At 52.9% G+C, this 25,324-nt stretch overlaps 1 protein-coding gene across 3 annotated transcripts in view; it reads right to left on the bottom strand.

The window, feature by feature from the left end:
• The window catches only part of ECE1 (endothelin converting enzyme 1), a 114,452-nt gene that overhangs the window by 3,694 nt on the left and 85,434 nt on the right, over positions 1-25,324 (bottom strand). For all 3 annotated transcript variants that reach the window (XM_027109861.1, XM_027109862.1, XM_027109860.1), the window contains exons 6-17: positions 24,883-25,029; positions 23,646-23,711; positions 22,323-22,514; positions 16,451-16,593; positions 14,757-14,871; positions 10,132-10,242; positions 8,796-8,894; positions 8,264-8,341; positions 6,642-6,745; positions 3,560-3,670; positions 2,817-2,884; positions 1,832-2,022 (exon numbers count right to left, since the gene is read on the bottom strand). In XM_027109861.1, coding sequence (XP_026965662.1) covers positions 1,832-2,022; positions 2,817-2,884; positions 3,560-3,670; positions 6,642-6,745; positions 8,264-8,341; positions 8,796-8,894; positions 10,132-10,242; positions 14,757-14,871; positions 16,451-16,593; positions 22,323-22,514; positions 23,646-23,711; positions 24,883-25,029 — 1,425 coding nt within the window. The remainder of the gene's footprint in view (positions 1-1,831; positions 2,023-2,816; positions 2,885-3,559; positions 3,671-6,641; positions 6,746-8,263; positions 8,342-8,795; positions 8,895-10,131; positions 10,243-14,756; positions 14,872-16,450; positions 16,594-22,322; positions 22,515-23,645; positions 23,712-24,882; positions 25,030-25,324) is intronic.

The following is a 25,324-nucleotide window of genomic DNA, read 5'->3' as shown; positions in this document are numbered from 1 at the left end:
ACACACACACACACACACACACACACACACACACACACACACACACACATCACTTTCCCATCACAGTAAGTGACATCACCAACCACCCAGTTACTCAGGCCCAAACCCCAGGACTCTCCCTTGATTCTTCTCTTTCAATCAACCGAACACCCCAAATCTAACCACTTCTCACCTTTCCCATTGCTCTATCCTGTCTCTTGCCTGGACAACCTCACAGCAGCTTTCTAACTAGTCTCTGTGACTCAAACTGGTCCAATTCCAATCCCCTCCCAACTTAGCAACTCAAGTCATCCTCGTAAAGCAGGGATTGGCAAAATTTTCTGTAAAGGGCCGGAGAGTAAATATTTTCAGCTGTGGAAGCCAAACACTCTTTTCTGCAGCAACTCAAGGGTGCCACTGTTGTGTGAAAGCAGACACAGGCACCATGGAGACGAATGGGCATGGCTGTGTCCCCCCCAGTTTTTATTTATTTTTATTGATTTATCCAGCCGAGGGCTGGATGTGGCCCAGGGACTGTAGGTCTGCTGACCCTGTCGTACAGGATAACTTAGACCGTTTCATTCCTCTACTTAAAACCCCTGCAGCGGCTCTCATTGTCGCCAGAATAAAACCCAAGCTCCTTGCTCAGCCGGCAGAGGCCGGCAGCCTGGCCCAGCCCCTCCTCCGGCCTCCCCCCTGCCCTGGGCCCTGCCCTGCCTCCACGCTGCCCCGTCCTCCTTCCTGTCCTTGACCACGCCAGGCCTGGGTCCGTCTCATGGCCTCCGTACTTACTCTCCTTTCCCAGCTTTCCCTGCCTCTTCCTCATCATTTAGGTCTCAATTCAAATGTCATCCCCTCCAGAAGGCCTCCCCTGGCCATCCTTCCCCCCATTTTCCTTTATTTCTTTGGCCTAGTTTATATTCTTCTTTTCCTTATCAATACCTGAAGTTGCCTCATTTATTTGTGTGGGTATGTATTGCCTTTCTCCCCCTCCCCACCCCATTAAAATTGCGAGCTTTAGAACAGCAGGATCCCCGTCTGTTTTGTCACAGAATCTCCGGCGCCAACAACAGTACACGGTGGGTAGAAAGTTTGCGATTCCCTTTCACTGACTAATGGACGTCAGGCAAGTTGCTGAATGTTTCTGGGTTGATTTCCTCACCTGCAAAACGGGCTTGTGAAACCTAACTGTAAAGCTGTCGGGGGCGCTGAGCACAGCGCCTGGCGCACAGTAAGGCCTCAATACCAGGCACCTCGCAGGATTTCTGCTCTCACTACCACGGGGAGCTGGAGGCTCTGCACTGGCCTCTGGTATCTCCCTTACAACTCAGCTAACATCTCCGAGTGCCACTCCGGAACAGGCCCTGAGCCCAAGTGGTCACATGCTATCTTTCTAACACCCAGCGATGCAGGGACTAGGTAGCCACAGCCATGTATCCTGAGGCTCAAGGAGGCTGAGTGACTTACTCCAGAACCACGACGTGAGCCGGAAGTGGCTCCAAGACCACTGACCCCTCCCTCCTTTCCCGGGCCCACTGCTGCCTGAGTCAGTGGTGGCTTCCCCTGTAAAGGGAAGAACAGGCAGGTCTTCAGGTGGGTCTAGCCCAAGCCCTTTCTGGTGACCTTCAGTCAGGCTGGACTCAGAGTAGACAGTCTTCTATGTGCCAGTTCCGTGCTAGGTGCTTCATAGACCCTTTCAATCAGTCCTCACTGCCACCCATTCCACAGATGTGGCAACTGAGGCTCGCAGGGCTGCTGCGCTTGCCCCAGCTTGTCTACAACCACCCTTAACTGAGAAGCAGCTGGACAGTCCCAACCTTGGCCTGGGGTGTGTGAGGAGGGGGCCTCTTACCCGATAGGCCGCCTTGAGGCCCCCATTATCAGCGATGTTCTCCCCGAGGGTATGCCGGCCGTTCACCGGCTCCCCGTTCACGCTGTAGTTGCCATACTGCTCCACCATGCACTCGGTCTGCTGCTTGAAAGCCTCCACGGATGAGTTTTTCCACCAGGGCCGAAGGTTCCCGTCCTTGTCATACTCCCGTCCTGCGGGGTCGACAGAAGTGTCAGGTCAGGGGGAGAAGAGGCAGAGCCGGGACCCGTGCTGCTGGTTGTGCCTCTCCTCCCAGGGAGAAATGATCCACCCATCTACCACCCAGCACCGGGGAGATGAGGCCGGTCTGGGTGCTAAAGGAGCTGCATGAATCAGCTGCTGGGGTGGGGGTGGGGGATAGAGGAACCTGATCTCGGCAAAGGACCAGCATGTTCAAAGCTTCGGTGGAGCTGGATTCACTGTCAAGGCTGGTGAAGGGCCTCTGACCCTGAGCCAGGAGAAGGTGAATGCAGCCAGCCGTGCTAGGGTCATGGGACAGGGCCTCCAAGGCCTTGCCTCCTCCTTCTTGGCCTTGGAGTCCCCAAGGCAGGAGGCAATGAGGAGGATTCTGGACATTAGCTGGTGAGGTGCTAACTCTTCTGACTGTGGTTGGACCAGAGAAATCTCTGGAGTGGTGGAGAAATGTTCTCTCCCCGCTGACTACTGGTACCCACCCCTGGCACTGCACACCGTCCTGGAGCAGGGTGCTCCCCTGTGAGTCTGCCCTGTCCTCACAACCACCACACAAGCATCATGCCCATTTTACAGAGCAGAAAACAGAGGCCTGCAGAACTGATGGGACTTGCTAAGGTCCACACAATTGGCAGGTGGCCAGGCCAGGATATGAACCCAGATCCTTCTGTCTCTAAGGCTAAGACCCTTAGACGTGAAGGGAGCAAAAGCAGAAGCAGTGGGGCCAGGAAGCTGGTGGGGGAATCATCTGAAGGGGACCCCAAGGAACCTGTACCTTGATCGTCAAAAGCATGAGTCAGCTCGTGGCCCACGACGACACCGATGCCACCAAAGTTTAAGGCGCTGAAGGGGAGGACACGAAGGTGAGAGTGATGCCATGTGGGGAGGGACCACTGCTTTCCCAGCCTGGAGACACGGCAGAGTCCCGCAGGGCTCCAGCCAGGCCCCTGAGCCAGTCAGAGCCTGGTGAGTCTGCTGTGCCCTGCCTGTGCCCGCTGGACGCCAAGCACTGTGCCAGGTGCTCTGTGGCACCGCACGGTCCTCTTTGGTCATCCCAAGGAGTTAGGCCTTCGTAACTAACTCTATAAATGAGCAGACAGAGGCGTGGAATGGTTCAGGCATTTTGCCCAAGGGCCACACAATCAGCAGAGAGCAGGCCTGGGATTCGGACCCAGGCCTGTGTGGATTTCATCTCTGAGACAGTGCCCTCACTCTTCCCACCTTCCCAGCTGAGACTGTTCTAGAACGCTGTTAGAGGGGAATTTCCCTATATGTGGCTCCAACCCCCAAGTTCCCACTGTGCAGAGGCTTCCCCGGTCCCGGAGACCCCGGAGGGAAGCACAGGGAGTAAGGCTGTTGTTTCCATGGCAACATCTCCTGGCCGGTGGGACGAGGAGCTCTCAGCGAGGTGGGTGTGCACGTGGGGTCAGCTGTGGGCCACAGGGCTGGGCTGGGCCGGGGGATCCACTCAGGGGTGGGGGGAGGAGACGGGGCGGGAGCAACAGAAGCATCGCGTACTTGGGTGAAGAGCGGGTGTAGAACGGTGCCTGCAGGATTCCAGCCGGAAACACGATCTCATTCTTGGTGGGCGAGTAGTAAGCGTTCACCATGGGTGGTGTCATGCTCCACCTGCAAGCGAGACACACGGGCAAGCTCAGAGCCTGCTGGGGGAGCGCAGGTGGGGACGGCCCATCTGGAGAGTGTCCAGAGCCCTAAGAGTGTGGATTCCCCTTGACCCCAGGCCCCAGGCCACACAAGCACACAACAGTCCCAGAAACTATTAACTTTAGCCATGTTAGCAAGCGTACCATGAAATCTTACTTTACGTTTAATTTCATTTCACTGACTATTAAAAATGCTGAGCATCTCAGGACTTCCCTGGTGGTCCAGTGGTTAAGACTCTGCGCTCCCACCGCAGGGGGCACGGGTTCAATCCCTGGTCAGGGTACTAAGATCCCCCATGCCATGCTGCGTGGTCAAATACAAAATTAAAAAAATGTTGAGCATCTCAGAAAAAAAAAAAAGAACAAAATGGACCATTACATACTAAAAAGTCATTACAATCCAGGCTCAAAATGTATTTGTCAGCAGTTTTCAAAATGTGCTCTGTGGACACCTGGTGGGATGGGAATCCCTCAGTTCCCTTTCAGGGGTTCTGTGAGGTCAAACTATTTTCATAATAATGTTAAGATGTTATTCGCCTTTCCCATCGTGTTGACGTTACACTGATGGTGTAAAAGCAACGCTGGGTAAAACTGCTGGAGTCCTAGAGCTGAGTCAAGCTGGTGGTACCGGCTGTTCAATTGGTCACCGTGTTCTTCACCAGAAAAAAAAAAGTCATTTTCACTTAAGAACATCCTTGATGACGCAGCATAACTATTAACTTCATTAAATCTAGACCCTTGAGTACAAGTCTCTAAATATTATGCGTGACCAGATGGGAACCACTCATAAGCATTTCTGTTTTTTTCATGGAACACCATTTGTACTTGAGAGGATGACTGGTGTTTGACAGACATATCCTTGAAAATGAATAGAGTGAACTCATCACCTCAAGGAAAACAACCGACACCATTTGTTGCCAATGATAAAAATGCAAGGTTTCCAAAAACCTGAAGTTTCAAGCAAAATTTTGAAAAACTGGTATCGGCCACCACAAACTTGACAGCTGCCCAACATTTAAAGACTTCTCTCTGGAGGTCAGCAGTGATATTACCAAAGGTGGATTTTTTTTGATATTCTAAAATGAAGAAGTTACTGTTTGGAAGATATGTGAAATTCAGTGAAGCACTGTTTTCCCAATGACCAATGCACGGTGTTACAAAATCATACCGGGGTAAAAGATTCATTCAAAGTGCAAGACAGACCGATGGATTTTAGTGTAACAGAGTATGAAAAGTTTATGAATATGGTTTCGGAGGGCGGTGCAACTGACCTTTAAGAAAGTTACACCTGTCGCGTTTTGGTATAGTATCAACGAAGGATGTGCACATGTATCAAAAAGCCTGTTCAAAGGTCCCTCTCTTTTCTAACTACATGTCTGTGTGAGGCTAGAATTTCTTTATTCCTATCTTTTCTTTTTTTTTTTCGGCCACACCGCATGTGGAACATCCCCAACCAGGAACTGAACCTGTGTCCCCTGTACTGGAAGCGTGGAGTCTTAACCACTGGACCACTGGGGAAGTCCTAGAATTTCTTTATATATTTCAAAACAATATATTGTAACAGACTGAAGGCAGAAGCAGATGTGAGAATCTGGCTGTCTTCTATTAAGCCAGACATTAAAGAAGTTTGCAAAAAGTAAAACAATACCTCTCTTCTCAAAAAATTAAAAAAAAATTGTTCTTTTTCATAAAATTTTCAGAAAAATCAATATAACTCCCATAGGGCTTCCCTGGTGGTGTAGTGGTTAAGAATCTGTCTGCCAATGAAGGGGACACAGGTTCGAGCCCTGGTCTGTGAAGATCCCACATGCCGCAGAGCAACTAAGCTCGTGCGCCACAACTACTGAGCCTGTGCTCTAGAGCCCGCAAGCCACAACTACTGAGCCCATGTGCCACAACAACTGAAGCCTGCGTGCCTAGAGCCCGTGCTCTGCAACAAGAGAAGCCACTGCAATGAGAAGCCTGCACACTGCAACGAAGAGTAGCCCCCGTTCGTCACAGCTAGAGAAAGCCCGCATGCAGCAACGAAGACCCAACACAGCCAAAAATAAATAAATAAAATAAATTTGTTTAAAATATATATATATATATAACTCCCATAAACAAAAAAGCTTTTGGGGGTTCAATGATTTTAAGAGTGTAGAAGGGGCCCTGATGGCAGATAGTAATGAAACACTTGGCTTCCAAATGGTTTTTCTGGTGGGAAGGGCCAGTGGGGAGTGGAGTGAGACAGAAAGGATATTTTCTCCAAGAGCCTCGACAGTCACTATGTCTCCTCCAGTAAGTCCCACAGAGATGTATTAAGGGGTGGGTATATTAATGAGTAGGAGACTAACTTTAGATGGAAAATTTTAAGCTAAATTAAAAGACTTCAAATAAATTCACAACATTGGGGCAGTGCCTGTGCCTTATTCTGGAGATCAAAAACCACCTTCTTGTACGTTTATGGGGAGCCCTGGTTGAAGACAACTCAAACCCCTGTTGTCCACCAGAGGGAGCCAGAGGCAAAGAAGTTGCTTTCTCTTTTCTGTAAGATTGACCCTGCAAAACGTTTTAGGCATGGAGGGAGTTTAGTCTGAGAACTAGTACTAGGCTGATTACCTCTGAGTTTTCTAGGAGGCTATTAAGCTCCCCCCATCCTATCTACAGATAATGAAGCAAAGCCTCCGAACGCTGAAGTGGTGGAGCTGGGCGGTGATGCCAGGCCCGCTCAACTCCAGGGACGAAGCCCCGTCTGGCAACAGGCTGGGCTCTAAGGGCACACAGACTCGGGCTGATCTCAGCTCCCGGCTTCTGAGCGGGGTAACAGCCGCCCCCGCTCCTCAGAGGGCCCTCGTGACAGTCACATCCCGCACCCTACTCGTGCTGAAGGAGAGCTGGGCCCCCATACCTGCCTGCAGGAGCCCGTGCCCTCCCAGCGAGGCCCGGGGACTCACTGATCTCTGTTGGGCGCTTTCCGGAGCTGGTCGGCAGTGACCCTCCATGAGAAGTTGAAAAACCGCATGGCGTTCTCGAAGTAGAGGTCTGGAACCGCGGTGTACTGGACAGGCGGGAGCAAGCCACAGGGTCAGAGCCCACTCAGGTCCCTGAACGCAAACCGTGTCTTCTAAAACCGAGGAAACTGAGACCCCATGCAGTCAGGGGGCTGGTCCGCAGGGCAGAGACTAGAACGGAGGGCTCAGAGCTGCAGGCTTGGGCTCTTCCCTTGGCCCTCACCCTGCTGGGGCCTGCCCCCCGCCCCCCACTCCAAGGACACACCAAGAGCTTCACCCAGGGCCGCCCAGCATCCAACAGTGTCTCAAGGCACCAGGAAGCCCCTGCAGCCGTGCCAGGGCCTTAGGTGGGAAATATGTCCAGTGGGGTCCAGAACTTTCTGCGATGATGGACATGTTCTACGCCTATGTTGTCGGATACGGTCGACAGCAGCCACATGTGGCTTCTGAGCATTTCAAATGTGGCTAGTGCAACCTTTTAACTTAATTATTTAATTCATTTTGATTTTAATTAATTAGCCATCTGTGGCTAGTAGCTACCACGCTGGCCAGCACAGACCTCATAAATCCAGCTGGGATCTGTGAAACCTCAGGGGACAGGCGTTACTGCACACCTTCCTCACCACTCAGCCCGGCCTTTCAGCTCTTGCCAGGGGCAAGGTTCTCCCTTAGATCTGCTCTAGGACTTTTTGGCTTTACATCAGGGCTCTGGTAAAATGCTAGGCCCTTGGGGTCATGACTCTAATCCTGTGGGGTCTGCCTGGGCTGTCTCCAGGAGCCCCTCGTCTTATATCATGATACCCTGGAGCGTCTAAAATTACTCTCAAGGAAAAAGGCTGCAGAATGAGTCCCATATTCTCAGAAGTAGTTTTAATATTCTTTGGTTTTAAATATAACCATGATGAGCGGTTATTACAATTTCTAAAATGCCTGAATTCACAAATTTCAATTATAAGGTATAAAACTTTATCTTTTGGGGCAGAAGCACAATCCGTTTAAAGGAGTGATTTGCCCAAAGGTCTAACCACCAGGGATGTATCAACTATGCTTGTTGCCTAAATTAAGCTTAAATGTGCACTTGGGATTTATTCTTCCTCTTTCCCATTAGCATTTCCAAGTCCGAATGAGAGGTCCAGGTTTCTCTGGGGAGGTTGGGGAGAAGCCTGGGGATAGGAGGCAACTCGGGGGTCTGGGAAGTATATGAGGGGTTCCACTCTGTACTCTGCCCCCTGATGCTTTAAGGACACCGATTCTCTCTACACCTTCTAGGATCTGTTTTCCCCCGTTATTTCCCACTCATTCAGTAGAGCTGACTGTGCTGTGCTGGTCATTGACTGCTAGCGGCTCTGGGGAGGTGGGGGTCACCGGCTGGCCCAGGAGAGGAAGGAGCAGATAACGGCTCCTTAGTTCGCGGTCCATGCCCAAACCCCACAGCACATCAACTCCAGATGTCTTGACAGTCATGGTGCCTCCAGTGGCCCACCCAGACCCAGCCTCTGCCCTTTCCCAAGCGGGGTCCCCATGGGTATTCAGGAATGCAAGGGGGCAGGGTGGGAGCCACTCACATCACTGAACACTTTGTCCAGCTCCTTGGGGTCCATGATAAAGTTGGGGTAGCCTATCATGTTGTAGATCGCATCCGCCTGGGCAGGAGAGACACAGAGGACAGTGAACGCCCAGCAGTGCTCTGTGGGTGCCGGGCTCAGGGTCTGGGCCAAGGGGAAACGGCCCAGCTCCTCCCATCTCCGAGCTTTCACGTCCCTTCCTCTTGTCTAACTTCCACTTATCCTTGGGGTCTCTGCCTAAATGTCATGTCCCGAGGGAAGCCTTCCCTGGTCACCAGCCCCTGCTGGGCTGCATCTCATCCATGGTCACACCTCCCTTGCGCACTTAGCACAGTTTGTTTTCATACAGTCGTTAATCCGATCATGTGTTCAAGGCTGTCCCTCCATCGTGCTGGACTTTCCACCTCCTGAACGCAGGACAGCAACCGTGCTGCGCTCATTGGATAAAACTAGTCCCTCCTTCATCCACCCTCGTCTCTCTGAGGCTGCTGCCCTCTGTGCGGGACCCCTCCCAGCACCCGTCCAGCCTCACCTTTTCCTTGGCTGATTTCCGAGTGTCTTCATCCATCCACTTCAGGGTGCTCAGGCTCTCTTCAAACGCCTTCTTGATCTCCAGGATTATCTCGCTGGCCTGAGGAGACAGCAGCTGAACCAGTCAGGTCTGGGCACTGGACTTGCCTAAAGGCAGTGGGCATCCCAGGGAGAAGGATGACGCCAGGCCAGAGACTCAACTCAGATCCTGGCTTGAGGCCTTGTCCTCCAAGGTGCTGGGCTAAGGAGGGGGGCCACAGCCATGTTCCCCCAAACTCGTTCCTCTGAACACTAACATCCTGTGAGATGAGACTGGACTTCTGTAAACAGGGCTCCCTGGTCAAATACACTCAGGGCAAGCTTTGGAAAAGTCTCTTTGCTGTGGGACTTTTCAGAGCCTTTACTGGGTACCAGGTGCTGCAACTCTTTTTAGAGATGCCGGAATATGTAGCTGTTCTCAGATGTACTGGACCACAGAATTCCTTTCTGATGGACTGGGCTTTAAAATCTAGAGAGGTCGAGTTCTGAGGAGCGGTTTCAGAAATGCTCTGCTTGGGCTGGAGATGAATGGCTGCTTTTGAGGGTGATAACGTCGAGAGCAGACCCGGAGACTGAAGGCTCTAGGGCAGGGGAAGGTGGAGTCAGGCAGCAGAAAGAGCAGAGGGACTGATGGCATCAGCCACTAACAGGTAGGTCATGGTCAGTCACGTAATAGATTTGAGTCTCAGTTTGCTAACCTCTGACTGCAAATAATATCTATGCAGTTAAACTTAGAAATAAAAGTGGTACCAAGGACGTAACAGCTACCATTTATTGAGCCCTTCTTCTGTGCCAGGTGCCCTCTTGTGTGCACTATGTCATTTAGTCTCCACTGGCAGGATGGACACTCCCACTTCCATGTTCACGGAGTGAGATTATCCCAAGTCACCCAGCCAGGAAGAGGTAAAGCCAGGATCTGAGCTGGGGCCTGGCTGTCGCCTGGTGCTCAGCCATGAGGTTCCTCTGTCCGTCACCCCTCGAGGTCAGGGTGCTCTGTCAACATTACCTCTCTGGGTCCTGCCTGCCCCTTGGAGGTGGAGATGGCTGGAATAACCTGGCCGGGCTGCGGTGAGGGTTACATGAGCTACTACAGATAAAGTGCCTGGTACCCGATCATAGCAGCTATTGTGCCTAACTCAGATTATTCAAGGCTTTAGAAAACAGGACCTTGGAGTTAAAGCTGGAGCCCTGGCCTGGGGTAGGGAAGGTCCAGAGCAGACCAGAGCGTGGGCTGTCAGGCTCGTGAGGGGCCATCGCAGGAGTGATGTCACAGCCTGTGTGCACAGGGAGACACTTACTATGTTCTTGCTGTCCTCGGCGAAGGTCGCTTTGACGAACATGGGGCCCAGGGCGAAGCCCAAGGTGTTCTCTGTGTCACTCACGCAGAACTTCCAGCGAGGAAGACAGGTCTGGAAAACACAAGTCAGAGGGGTTACTTGGCCCCCATCCTTCTTCCCAACCCCTGGCTGTCTGGGAGGTAGCACCAGCTAGGCCCGTGCTCCTGTCCAGAACTTGAGGGAGACCTTTTCTGACCCAGTGGAAGTTATTTTAGGCACTGGACCAAGAGGCCACGGGATAGCCCTAATCACCGGCATCTACTACTTCCTGCAGAGCACTTCACAGATGCTGATGGTATCCTCTGGAGCCATCAAAATGAACCTGGGAGGCTGATGAGGAAACAGATACTCAGCCAGGGGAAACCGCTGGTCCAGAGGCCCCCAGCCACCGGAACTCTCACGTGCCTGATTCCACATCCCACGCCCCTCCTGGAAGAGGATGAGGATCCTGGTGGCAGAGAGCCTTGGGCAGTTAACTTTCTACCCCCCGGTGAGGCGCTAGCTTCAGCCCCACTTGCTCCCCTGCCCTGGCAGCCTTTGTGGACAGTCCCACAAGTGGTGGCCCTTCTCACATAAACCCCTGTGCTGCAGAGGAAGCCCAGTCTTCTTAACCCTGAAGAGCAGGTGGTAAAAACTACCCAGGCTCAGGGTAGCCTGCTTCATAACAGCCATCAACTGGAAACAACACAAATGCCCATCGACAGGCAGATGGATAAACAAAACGTGGTATTTTTATACAACAGCACACGACTTGGAAACAAAAGGGAAGGAACAACTGATGTACACAACATGGATGAATTTCACAGCTGTTTTGCTGAGCTAAAGAAGCCCGCACAGTTGCGTGGTCCCATCTACGCCCACCTCTGGGGATGCTGGGTCGGGGAGACTGATGGGAATGGCGGGCAAGGGACCCTCCTGTGCAGAGCACGCTGGACAAACGGCTGATGGAAATGTTCTCTGTCTTGATTGGGTTGGTGGTTACAGGAGTGATTTCATTTGTCAAAACTCACTAACCTGTATACTTAGTGTATACATTTTATTGTGTGTAAATTACACCTTTTAAAAATTTTTCTTAAAGGCAAGAAGGAAGAAAGGAAGGAAGAAAAAGGCACTCCAGCCTTCGCTAAGTTCTTTTTTTTTTTTTTTTTTTGCGGTATGCGGGCCTCTCACTGTTGTGGCCTCTCCCCTTGCGGAGCACAGGCTCGGGACGTGCAGGCTCAGTGGCCATGGCTCACGGGCCCAGCTGCTCCGCGGCATGTGGGATCTTCCCAGACCAGGGCACGAACCCATGTCCCCTGCATCGGCAGGCGGACTCCCAACAACTGCGCCGCCAGGGAAGCCCCTCTAAGTTCTTTTAAACTCTCCCAGCCGTGTGTCCACTTGGCCGCCCCTCTCCTCCCCCCAACCCCACCCACTGCTCTTCCTCAGCTTCAAAGCCTACAGCTGGACACGGGCTGTACCCAGACCTGGCGGAGCCTGACCCCACAGGAGGTTGGGCCCAGGGGGATTCTAACTCCTGGGCTCTGTGGGGGCTCCAGGCTGGGACGGCTGAATCACGGACTGATTCTTATTGTCTTCTCAGGGGGTTCTTCGCGTAAACCCGTTCATTCACGCATGCGTTCATTAACTCACACAGCCAGTGTTCTCTGAGCAGTTCTGCTGTGCCCTGACGGTGCTAGGTCTTGCCCTCTGGGCTCAGCTGAAATGCCCAGAACATACGGGGGAGAGACAGGTGCATAAAAAGCGTAACAGCATCAGCAATAGTAGTAAATGTTTAGTAAGTGTTTACTGGGTGCAGGGCCCTACCCTGCAGAATCCTCGCTGTTAACCCGACGAGGCAGGTACCCTCTGTGCTCCTTTCTGCAGATGAAGAACACGGTGTGCAGTATGGTAGCCTTCGCAGCAGACTTTGCAGGGATTCCCTCATGTAATCCCAGACAACCCTCTGGTAAATAGGGCGGTGATGAGTTACCCCTTTTTACAGATGGGAAGACTGAGCTCCCTGATCCAATGAAGTGATTTGCCCAAGGCTGTATGGTTAGAGGAAGCACTGCAAACTCAGAACTTCTGACCCAGAGCTCTGTGCTATTACCTCCCTACAAGGATGGGCACCTGGATGCTCTATAAGGCTTTACAAATTAAAAGTGTTTTCCCAAATGGAGGCCATTCCCAAGGGTCCTGTGAGATGAGGTCAGGGATGATCCCAAACAACAGATGAGAAAACTGAGGCTCAGAGAGCCTGGGAGACCACGTGTTCAGGGGACAGAGTCCCTGCCTTGTCGCGTCTGTGACCCAGGCGCTCACCCAGGACTGGTCCAAGATAGCAGCAGGTGGGGCAGGAAGGAGACTACCCAAGGTCACACAGCGGGGCTGTGCTTTGAGTTGTGCAGGATGCAAGCTGGACAGATCTGGCCTGGACCCAGAAGCAGCCATGGTGGGGAGTGGGGAGGGCCAGAGAATGAGAAACAGATGAGCAGTGTCTTCCCCCCTCAGCCCCGGGGCATCTAGTGAGCCCCAGCTCAGAGCCTCCCACGTCCAGGGTCTCCCAGCTGCCCTTGCTTCTGCCAAGGCCTTCCTGTGTCCCACCAGCTTTCAGCACCTCGTTAGTCAGCGCAGCAGCTGCACGTTGAACCTGGTCCGGGAACTCTAAGCATACAGTCCAGTAGTGTTATATCTACTGGCTGTGCAACCAATCTCCAGAACTTTTCATCTTGCAAATCTGAAACTCTCCACCCATTCAACAACTCCCCACTCTCCTCTCCCCACCTGCTGCCCCTGGCAACCACCAGGAAGCCCAATTTTAACTTTTGGTTCCTGCAGAGTAGAGGCTGAGTGGTGCAGAGCTCAGGGGTACGGGCTGTGGAATCCGATGTGCTGGGTTTCAGAGCCACTCCACTTACAAGCTGCGTGACTGAACAAGTCCCTTCCCCTCACTGAGCCTCAGTTGCCTCATCTGTAAAATGAGATAACAGTTTCCAAGACACAGAACTGTTGTAGGAGCTTGGTGAGATAATGCCTATAAAAAGTAAACATCCAGTGATGATATAGTTTATTCATTATCACTAATAGTGAGTAGCCAAAAGTGCCAAACGTTGTAGTCATCCAGACCTGGGTGTGAATTTGAGCTTGGCTGCTTCCTTGCTGGGTGACTAGGGAAACCCCTTACCTCGCTGAGCCTCTGTCTCCTCATCTGTAACCCGGGGTGGGGATAAAGTGATGATGGAGGTGTGTGCCCCCGACACAGAGCCGTCTCTGTAACTACCATCCCGGGTCCTGGTCAGGCCCTTCCCGTATAAAGTCTCCTGGGAGACCACGTATTCAGGGGACAGAGTCCCTGCCTTGTCGCGTCTGTGACCCAGGCGCTCACCCAGGGCTGGTCCAAGATAGCAGCAGGTGGGGCAGGAAGGAGGGCAGGGCAGCCAGCTCTTCCCCTGGCCCTTCTCTGCGGGCCCAGGGTGGCCTTCGTGGCTGAGCAAGCCCCTCTTGTCAGGAACAGGGATTGTTCCCAGCCTCCCTCTCCCTCTGTCCCCTTCCTGCCAGAGGTGGGTGTACAAGGGGAGGGAGAGACAGAACTTTCCCCAGGATCAACTCCGGGGCCCACATGCTGCCATTCTCTGCCAGTCCTCATCTGGCTCTGCCCACTGCCCTGGACTCTGGGAGGGGCTGCAGGAGCAGAGTCCACCTGGCGCCAGCTCTGCTCGCCCCCTGGGGTCTTGCTAGCTGCGGTCCTGGGCGTGGGCAGGGTGTGCCGGGGTAGGGGGGCTTGGCGCTTCAGCCTCCACTGCTCTGTGGCTGGGGCCCCTCCTAGCTGCCTGCAGGGGTCCCGGCTTGGTGTATCCCCTCAGCACGTGAGGACTGATCGGTTTCTCTCAGCCCCCTCAGCAGATGTGGGGGCCTGGGGCACAGACCCCATCTCAGTGTCTCCGTACTGGGCTCAGAGTCTGGCACGTGGTGGCAGAGCGTCAGTGAACACGCACTAGCTGGCCGTGTGAACGACACAATGACCTCCACTTCCTTGGGGAGGTGGAAGTAGCTGGAGGGCAGGGGTCACAGTGGGGCAGTTAAAGCTGGTGAAGGGACTTCCCTGGTGGTCCAGTGGCTAAGACTCCGGGCTCCCAGTGCAGGGGGCCCGGGTTTGATCCCTGGTCGGGGAACTAGATCCCACATGCGTGCTGCAACTAAGAAGCCCACATGCCGCAACTAAAAAAAAGATCCCGTGTGCCTCAACTAAGATCCCGTTGCCTCAACTAAGATCCCGCGGGCCTCAACTAAGACCTGGCACAGCCAAATAAAGATAAATAAATAAGTACTAAAAGATAAAATAAAATAAAATAAAGCTGGTGGAAACCACCTGGTCTGGGGCTTGGGAGGATAATGGTATCAGTGGACACTCGTGTCGTACTTACCGTGAGTCAGGGGCTGCTCCGAGGGTTTTAAATTTATGGTGAAGAAGTAGTGTTACTGGGGGGGGGGTCCCCGTGTGAGAGGGGGCTGATGATCATACCCACCTTGCAGGGATGTGACAGTCACATGAGTTACACAAGGAAAGCGCGAGTTCTAGGGCCTGGCGCACAGCAGGTGCTCACCTTCTTAGTCCCGTACATGACTTCCATGAACTTCTCGTCGGCGTCCTGAAAGCGCTGATCGAGGAAGGAGCTTGTTTTCCGCACCAGGTTCCAGATCATGTAGTTGTTCAGCAGGCTGGGGCAAGAAGATGACAGACAGGCTCAGAAGTGCCCCAGGGTGGATGCACAGCAGCATTCCCCCCACTGGCCTCTAGGGGGCGCTCACGGAGATGCACCCTGGATGCTGTGTGGTACCGGGCTGAAGAAGGGAAGGAGTGGCCATTTCCAATGCTTGGGGAAGATCCAGCCAGAAGGCCAAAGATGGGAAAGGGGGCCTAAGAATCGGAGGGGAAGGAAGGAAGCTCTGGCCAGCCAGGCCAAGTTCTCTATGAATGAGAGCTCTCACTGCCCCCATCCCCAGGGCATAGAGAACCATCTGTGGCTGGTGTCACCTTTGCAAACAAGTCACCTTCACACATAGATATAGTGTTCACTATGGTGAACATCCAGCCTCAAACTGGAACCAACCTGAAAGTCTGACAAGTGGGGAACAGTGAGTAAATAATCATATTTATACTTGATGGAATATTATGTAGCCATGAAAAATGAGACCTGCAGAGGGTCTGGGACGACATGGGAAGGTGCTTATGGTAAAGGTCAAGGGAAAAGCAGACTATACACGTGGTCACGATGATGGCGAAAAAAGGAACCATGTATTAGAAAATCCACCTCTTGCTCTCTCTCTCACGTACCTGCTTCTCTCTACAAACACACATACACATCCCATAAGATCAACATGAGTGTTTTGGGTAATTTGAATTTTTTTCTGTAGTTAAAAACATTTCTGCAACAAATCTTTACAATTAAAAAATCATAGGACTTCCCTGGTGGTCCAGTGGTTAAGAATCTGCCTTCCAATGCAGGGGACGCAGGTTCAATCCCTGGTCGGGGAACTAAGATTCCACATGCTGGGGGGCAACTAAGCCTGCGCGCTCTAGAGCCTGCATGCCACAACTAGAGAGCCCGTGTGCCGCAACTAAGACCTGATGCAGCCAAATAAATAAATAATTAAAAAAATTATTTATTATTTTCGGCTGCGTTGGGTCTTCATTGCTGTGCGTGGGCTTTCTCTAGTTGCGGCGAGCGGGGGCTACTCTTCATTGTGGGGCGCGGGCTTCTCATTGTGGTGGCTTCTCTTGTTGCGGAGCACGGGCTCTAGGTGCACAGGCTTCAAGAGTTGTGGCACACGGGCTCAGTAGTTGTGGCTCGCGGGCTCTAGAGCACAGGCTCAGTAGTTGTGGCACACAGGCCTAGTTGCTCTGCGGCATGTGGTATCTTCCCGGACCAGGGCTCAAACCCGCGTCCCCCTCCACTGGCAGGCGGACTCCTAACCACTGCACCCCCAAGGAAGCCCACTAAATAAATATTTTTAAAAAATCATAAATATTAACTAAATTATTAGCTAACATTTACTGAGTCCCATTCAGTGTCAGGCACTGTGTTAAAATACTTCACACAGATTATTTCACTCAGTTCTCTGTATTTGTATCCCCATTTTATGGATGAGGAAAATGAACCCGAAAAAGGGAAAGAAACATGCCCAAGGCTACCAAGCTGGCGGGCAGAGCCTGGGTACCCTGCAGCCTCTCACAGAAGCCAGCCCAGGGCCCATGTTCCTAGTCAGTGTGGCCCCCGTCCTGGCCGGGTGCCCTTACCATTTGTCTGTGATGTTGATGAGGGTGGAGACCTGGCTCAGGTACTCTTTGTCATAGACGACTATAGGCTCGGATTCATTGATCTCCACGGGGTAGAAGATGGTGTTGAGGAAGGGCAGCCAGTTAATGGCGGGCGCCAAGGCCTGGAAGGGAAGCAGACAGCGTGACTCTGGCTGGGCTGCTTCTCCTCAGAGCCCAGGACTCTAGGTCGTTCTTCGGAAGAAGGCGCCATTGAGCCCTCACCGCAGACAAAGCAAAGAGCTGGGCGCTGGCTGACGGTGCACTGGGCAGATGTGATGTCAAACCCAGGCTGGCTGACTGTTGTCAGGGACGCTGTACGTATAGAACCGAAAGGCACCAAACACCAAACTGTAACTCGAAATGGAATAAGAGGAGACACAGTGACAGCAGCGGCAGCCACTGCTGGTCAAGCCCCTCCAGGGCCAGGGGCCACCATCAGTGACACACATCTTCTCTCAGTTGGACCTCACGACAAGCCTAGGCGGTAGGTACCATTATCCCCATTTTACTGATGAGGAAACTGAGCCTCAGAGGGATCTGCAATGGATGTGTGTAGAATCGGGAGCCAACTGCCTGGGTTCATACGCTTACCAGCTGTGTGACCTGGAGTAAGTGGATGAGCCCCTCTGTGCCTCGGGATCTCATCTGAAAAGTGAGGCTCATCATCATCATAAAACCCACCCCACAGGGTTGGTGTGAGAATTAAACAAGGAATCCTGTCTGTTCTACTCAACATGTGGTCCTGTAACATCAACTAGATTCTATATGATCAGTCTTCTGTATGATTGGTAACTACAAGAATAACAGCAGTAGAGTGCATAGAATTCTCTGGTCCACAGGAGGTCTTTCTCAGGCATGGGATCTGGAAAAGCAAGCATAGGATGATAACCCCAGCAAGAGAGGAAAAGTCCTCAGCTCAGCCCATGCCCACACAGGAAGCCAGTCAGCTCTATTTTAAGATAATTTAAAAGGAGCACCTGCACACAACCCTCCCCACAGAGGCACATGCCACTTTGCATAACTCTCAGCTCCCAGAGGGCTGCACTTGCCCTTGGCCCGCCTAACGGCAGCCCCACTGCATAGAGCTCCCATCTGTCTATCTTCGGGGTCTCCGTGTCCACAGCCAGGAGTTCCATTTCCCACCAGGCAGCCTCCAGCCATGCGAGCTATTTCTCAAGGTTCCAATTACTGTCTTGTGAGTGTTTTGATGACCAAGTGGCACAACTTTAAAAAAAAATTGTGGTAACATAAAATTTACCACTTAGCCCTGTTTAAGTGTACAGTTCAGTGGCATTAAGTATAATATACTCACGTTGTGCCACCATCACCACCATCCATCCACAGAGTTCATCTTGCAAAACTGAAACTCTGAATCTATTGAAAATAACTCCCCCATCCCCCTCCCTCAGCCCTAGACAACCACCATTCTACTTTCTGTCTGTGAACCTGACTATGTACCTCATCTAAGTGGAACCATGCAGTCTATTTGTCCTTGGGACTGGCTTATTTAACTTAGCATAATGTCCTCAAGTTACACAACTTTTGAATGGACTGCTCTAGTCCTATTTTCCCCATATGTTCTGTTGTTTTTAGTTCTTTTCAGTCCTGTAGTTTTACGATGCAAGGTTTTTCAGGACTGCATATACTGTGTTACAGCAAAAATGCCTGTAACGTCCATGGTATCGGGCATTTAGCAAGCAATCAGTGTTAGCTATTATAATCATTGATGAGCTGTTGTAATCACTGCTCAAAGTCTCCCAAGAGTGGTCCTGGGACTGATTCCAAATTCTGACCTTTGTTTCCTTGAAAACGGGCAAAATGTGAGACAAATAAAGGAAGCAAGAGATGCCTTATAAATGGCCTTCATACAGGAAGATCAGTTAAGAACGTAAAATCAATCTGTGACATCGATGAATCTATAACCTGCTGGTAAATACTTATAATGTCCTCAGTGACAGAGGCAGCCATAAAAACCTCCCACTTGACAGTCTCTCTGGTTTTAAAGGGCAGCTCAGCTGCTGGGGAACAAGGACCTCAAAGGACTGAGGAGGGCAGGTCCCGTGGGCAGTGGTGTGCTGGTAAACATTTAACAACTGGCTCTCAGTGATGCCGGATAATTTGCATTCCCACCATGACCTATTGCAAACTACCCACAGAGTTGGGAAGAGCTGTGCTCAGTTGGCCCCAATACATCCCCATCTGCCTGGCACCAAGGTGAGCTGGGAAGAGCCCTGTTTTGGAGAAGACCTAGATTGGGGTCCCCACCATGAACCAGCTCTGGACCTCAAGTCACTTTGCAGCCTTTCTCTCAAATGGAGACAAAAATCCCTACCAAGGGGCTTCCCAGGTGGCGCAGTGGTTGAGAGTCCGCCTGCCAATGCAGGGGACACGGGTTCGAGCCCTGGTCTGGGAGGATCCCACATGCCGTGGAGCAACTGGGCCCCTGAGCCACAACTCCTGAGCCTGCGCGTCTGGAGCCTGTGCTCCGCAACAAGAGGCCACGACAGTGAGAGGCCCGCGCACCGTGATAAAGAGTGGCTCCCGCTCGCCACAACTGGAGAAAGCCCTCGCACAGAAACGAAGACCCAACACAGCCAAAAATAATAAATAAATTAATTAATTAAAAAAAAAAAGCTGACGCAGCCACAGATAAAATAAAAATAAAAATAAATTAAAAAAAAAATCCCTGCCAAGGGTGGGCTACTCTGTGCCTCTCGGGACAGCTTATACAATAAATCGAGCTTCTTTTTTCCCGTAGCTTGTCCATTCCTCCCTCTCTTCCTGGCAAGAGCTCCTTAAGCAGGTGACCTCTGGGGCTCCCCATCAAATTTCTGTGGCTGCAAAACTTGAAGGTGTCCAGGTGAGATGGTCAAACAGGGCTCAACACTTAGAGCTACCTGACAGTGTGACCTGCTGGCAAAGCCCCCCGGGAAAATCGCCAAGTTTACAAAATGTCGCTGTTTATACAATTAACAAGAGCTTCCTAAACTGCAGGTGATTGGAACTCTCTGATCAGGGTACAGATACAGGTGATGATAAATCCCCGTATACTTAACACAAGCCTGTTCCTTTCGGGAGAGCAGGTGTTCTGTGCAGGTAAATTCCCGCAACTCTGAAACAGAGTGCGTGTTGAATACCAGGATTTTCACATTTTCAATCTTTACTGATTTAGTGAACACTTCCCTTAAACCCGAGTGCCTGGGTCCATCTCCATGGAGACGGCTGTTTTAACCAACCAGGACATTCCACTTGTGGCTCAAAGCCTTTGGGGCACACAGATGAGCTCTGTTTTCCACACTTGCAGCCAAAGAGCACTGCTGGTCACCAAGCACCCAGCTCAAGTAGGCTTGCAACGTGGGAGAGGAACGAGGACGCTCCCAGGCTCTATCTCAGCTGAAGAATTTAGAGCAGAGGATGGGGCTCATTCCCAATCAATTTTTGGTGTGGAAGGTCCTAGAAAGGAACAGGAAGGTCCTCAAGCCCCTAGAGAAGCAACAGAAGGATGTTGGATTCATGGGTCTGAATTCAGACTCTGCTGCTGGGGGCTTGCCTGGAACCGCCATGTGTTCCTAGAACCACACTGTGAAAGGCTGGGGCGCCTTTCCCTGAGCTTCCTGGAGTCTGAGAAGAACACCAAATTTCCAGATACCAGGGAACAAAAAGACATTCTCTGTCCAAGGGTGGAATGAATCAAACTGGTTTAGGGCTGGAGACGTGGGCTGTCATCACCGATGACACAGGAATAATACTAAGATCGATTACTGTAACATGTTCGAATTGCATGTCAGTTTACAAGATGAGATCTCATCCTTTGCCTTATCTCACCGTCATGCAACCCCATGGGCAGGGCAGGCCAATTCTCATCCAGGACACCAGGCTTCAGGGGTCCAGGACTTCTTTAAACACTAGATATAATATTTTTATACGTAACCATGCCCATTTCTCCTGAGAGACGCGCCACAGTTTTCAACCTGTCCTCAAAGAATTCTGTGACTTAAAGTTAAGAACCACTGCCCCTTATGAGGGCAGGGGCTGTCCCTCATTTGTCTCTGTGTTCTGCAATGGAGCAGGTGTAAATGAGCAAGCAAAGCCCATTTTACAAGGAAGGAAACCGAGGCTCAAAGAGGGGGTTATGTGACTTGCCCAAGGCTCACGGTGGGGCTGGGCCAGAGCAGTCTTCTGACTCCAAGCCCAGGACTCACACAACTCCAGGCTGCTGCCTCTGCTAACATCCTCCCCACCTTGGGAGCTCTGTAGCTGGGAGGGAGGAAAAGCCTTTCCTTGCTTGCTTGGAAGAACAGAGCGAAAGCAATGGTGAAAAGACATCTAGGGGCAGAGACTGGAAGCCACGCTGGGGCAGATGTGCCCACGGCTGCTGTGCTTTCTCGGCCACTCTCGGGCTGTCAGTTGCCTTCGTGGCCACTGCAGGGGGGAGAGGGACTGCTGGAGCCCTTCTGGGCTGAGAACTGGGCAGCTGGAGCAAACCAAACCATGTTGCACAAACAGCGTCTCCCTCGACTTCCTGGCCTCGGGGCGGAAAAACAGTGCCAGATGGTGCCCAGCACAGGCTGCTGATCTCCGTAACAATCCACTCAGCACCACTCCCCCCGATGCCAGCTTCTCTGGGGACCCAGAAGGAGGCCAGGCTCTCTTGCCCTCATCCCCAGCCTTTGTGTGGGCTGCACCTCCGCCTGGGACACTCAGTCAGCCTGGCCCCTGCTCACTTATTCATTAGACGCACCCTCCCTGACTTAGCTCTGCCCCTGGCCCCAGTGCCCTGCTTCTTTTGTCCAAAGCACTCGGCAATGAGATTGGGCTTGTTTCCTCGCTGGTGTCCCTTACTCGCCTGGAAGCACGTCAAGAGCAAGGCCCCAAGGTAGCCCCATAGACACCTGTTGGAGGGAGGGATGGAGAGAGAAAAAGGGGTAGGGACCTAGGTGTTCTTCCCTAAAGCAGCAGAGATGAGCCAAACTCTAATGGATGGGCAGGACTCGGCTGGGCAGAGGAAGAGTGAAGCCTCAACACAGGTGGCCTGGACATCCTTCCGAGCAGGGAAGCACGGCCTAGCCGAGCATTCCTGGGCGATGGCAGGAAACAGGAAGATTGACTAAGGCCATTCTGCTGATTCCTCGGCGACCCCAGAGCCTGGGGGAAGGCTGGACACCAACATGCCACGAACTGGAAAGAAGGAACTGGCAGGCAATCAACTCACTACCTGCAAGTCCCAAGCAGCCACCAGGGGGCAGGCTTTGATAGAGGCTGACCTACAGACGAGACATCGACTTCTCAGATGGGTACACCCAGTGCAGAGGGCGACTGACCCCAACCCTGTTACAGCTCCAGGAGGTCACCAGGGTCGTGGTCAAAAGCAGAGCTCCAGTGAACCAAGCCTGAGTCCAGGTCCCAGCTCCCCTGCCACTTAGGAGCCTAGAGGCCTTGAGCACATCACCTAACCTCCCAGCTTGGAAAAGGGAGGTGACATCAGAACCCAACCTTCACGTTTATTGTGCACCAGGCTTGATGTACTTGAGCTTGAGAGACTGGAAATGCCCAGTCAATGTGAGCCAATATTATCACGACCACAGAGTCTCCCCAGGTAGCTGCGGTTGCAGAAAAGCAGCCTGGCGTAGGGCAAGAGACTGGCTTTGGCTGGTCTCCGGCTGTGTGGCCTTCAGCAGGCAACTCTAATTCCCTAAGCCTCAGTTCCGTCTGTGAACTGGGGACAACAACCACCCCTGCTTCACGGGGTTGTTCTGAGGGTCTGGTGAAGGGGGTGTCAACACCCCAGTCTAGTGCCCTCCATCCTGAATGCTGTGCTGCCTCAGCCTCTGCGTCAGCAGAGCTCAGCTACCTGCAGTTCGGCTGCTGTCACTTTGTGGTAGAGGAGCTCCTCGTCCCGGCGCTTCTCCTGGGGGATGGTGATGTTGGCCAGTGCTGTCTCAAAGTCCAGGATCTGCTGCATCTGGGGCCGGATGGTGTCCTCGTCCCCTCCGCCCAGCAGCTTTCCCAACTGGACCATGTAGTTCAGGTATCCCGTCAGCACCTGTGGGACCCAGCACCCCCCATCCGTCAGTGGCTGCTACCCACTGCCCACTGGACAAGGGGGGCAGGGTGGGGCAGGCCAGCTGCAGCCCTGCGCAGGGAGCCAGGGGGCTGGGGGGTTTCATCCAGGATACCCGCCGGAAACTAGCTTCAAGAATGGTTTTGGCAGTGCACTCCTTCACTGGTTCCCCATGGCCCTCAGGATAAAGCCCACAAAGGTCCCGAAGTGGGCTGGTCCCTGCTGTCCCAGCCCACACTCTCTCCTGGACGCCCATCACATGGAAGCCACCAATTGGGCCATCGCTCAATTATTGGAACGCACTTCTGATCCACCCTGCTCTACCAGGCCCCCAGATTTGAATTAGGTCTCCAGGTTACTTTCTCAGCTCACCCTTCCCTTCTCACAATTTATCATCATGCCTCTAATCGGGTGGTTAGTTACTTAACATCTGCCTCCCCTCCTAGACTCGAAGCCCCATGGGGCAGGGACCAAGCTGGTCTTGTTCACCACTATCTCCCTAGCATCAGGCACTTGGTAGCCACTTGCTCAATACAGTGGGTGGAATCATGAATGGACAGTCAATGAACCTCAGGCCAGGTCTCCCTGGGACATCACAGGAGGCAGCCAGGGGGAGGGAAAGGTGTGGACTTTGGAGTTAGCGGATCTGGATGAGAATCTCAGCCTCACCACTGACGACTAGCTGTGTGACCTTGATAAGGTCACTTAGCATCTCTGAGCCTTATTTCCTCCTCTGTAACAGGCCAGGTAAAAATAATGTCCATGTGACACATAAGGCGAATGAAGTTCAGAGATGTTCAGTACCTGCAGGGTGACTGGGAAGGCCAGAGGTGATGTGTATATAAGGTGGGCATTATCACTGCCTCGCTCTAGAACGGGGACAAATGACACCTGTCCCCTGTGCCCACGGTGCCTGAATATGGAAGAGCCTTACTCTAGAATGGGGACAAATGATACCCCTCCCCTGCCAGGGACTGCCAGGTAAGGGACACCTCTATGCTCCTCTAGCTTCAAAGACCTGCAGAGGTGTGTACACTGAGGGAACACCGAGGGGGACGAACCATGGAGAGAGGTGGTCTGGGCGGGAGCCACTCTCTGAAGAGGCACACCTACCTTCTCATTCTCGGTTTTGTTCAGGTAATAATCCCTCGAGGGTAAGCCCAGGCCAGACTGGTCCACCTGAAGAGAAAGGCGGGGGTGAGAGGGGATCTCCTGTTGCGCTCGCACACCTGCGCACGCACACCTGCGCACACACACCTGCACGCAGTCTCTGTTCGCTCCAGGGACGGCAGGCACGTGGCAACGGAGGAGCAGCTCAGGCCCCAGCAGGAGCACAAGCTGGTAGCCGAGGCCACCCCTGGGATGGGCCCCCCAGCGAGGGGACAGACACATGTCGGGCTACATTCCTTCCCACACATGTGGTCAGCCGTGGGGATTTGGGGCCCTTCTGAAGGTCAGACGGAACCACCCTCCTCTTTAAACTCCTTCTAGGCTCGGCAGAGCACTTCTGCTTCATTGAACACTTCCCAAGGTGGTGAGCAGTCCAGAGCCACTCACAGCTGTGTCACCTTGGTCAAGTTGCCGAACCTTTCTGATCCTCAGGTTCTTTACCTGGAAAATAGGGGAACTATCTGACCCGCAGAGCTGGAATGAGGATTCAAGGAAAGAGTGCCAGTGAGGGCCTTGTTGGGTGCTGGGCAGGTAGGGAGGGCCAATCCCTGATGGCTCCTATCAGAGCCTTGGGCCGCACCTTGACATACCTAGAGTAGGTATTGCTGTAGTTCATTTGACTGACAAGGAAATTGCATCTCAGAGAGGCCGAGGCACTTGCCCATGGTCACGCAGTGAGTGAGTGGCAGAGGTGGGTGGGAACTTAGCCTTCAGGAGGCCCAACCCGGGTTTCTCGCTTCTGCCTCTGAGGGTGGGCAGAGCAGGGCTGGGGTCCCCTGGGTGTGCTGGTACTCAGTCTGGGGCAGGCTCTGGCAGGAAGAGGTGGACTCAAAGCTATTCCGAGCAGAGTCACAAAGGCCAGAGACTGAGCTGGGGTGACCGGGAGGTGACTCCAGCTGTGCCCAGGACTTGACATCACTCCTGGGACCCACAGTAACCAGTCAGAACCCCAAAGATTCACCTGTGCTGCAGTGACCCCCACCTACCCAAGGAAGGCAAGCCTGCCCTTTCACAATTTTCCTGCAAAAATCTCACAGTCCGGAGCCTCCAGAGATAACCAAGCTCAGAAACCAGAAGCCTGTCGCCCAAGGGCAGGTCTGCCCTCACGGAGCTGCTTGGTAAACTCAAAACAGGCCCTGGGGTCAGGCCCGGCCCTCTCCCCGGCCTCCCGGCCCCTCACCTGGATCACATTGCTGCTGGAGTTCTTAGAGTCAGCGCTGACATAGACGGAGAAGAAGGGCGAGGTGCGGTAGTGGGACGTCACCACCTGCAGCGTGCCCTGGAAGTTGTCCTTGTCCCAGGGCCCCGTGATGTTCCAGCCCCCGAGCTGTGGGGAGGGAGGGGGGCCGGGGAAGGGATGAGGCGGGGTCGGGGGAGACCGGGTGTGGATTCTGACTCTGCTGCTGACTTGCTCTGTGACCCTCTGCAGTCCTCTGACCTCTCTGAGCCTCAGGAGTAAATGAAAGGGCTGGTCTGTCTTCCTTCTTTTTTTCTTTCTCTCTCTCTTCCTCCCTCCCCCCTCCCCCTCCCTTCCTTCCTTCCTCCCTCTCTCTCTGTTTCTCTCTCTCTCTTCCTCCCTCCCTCCCTCCCCCTCCCTCCCTTCCTCCTTCCCTCCCCCCTCC

This window comes from Aethalodelphis obliquidens, unplaced genomic scaffold, assembly GCF_003676395.1.
Source record: "Aethalodelphis obliquidens isolate GAN/ISIS:26980383/991018 unplaced genomic scaffold, ASM367639v1 scaffold9, whole genome shotgun sequence".
Lineage (NCBI taxonomy): Eukaryota > Metazoa > Chordata > Mammalia > Artiodactyla > Delphinidae > Aethalodelphis > Aethalodelphis obliquidens.
This window is presented reverse-complemented; position numbering and strand designations above follow the sequence as displayed.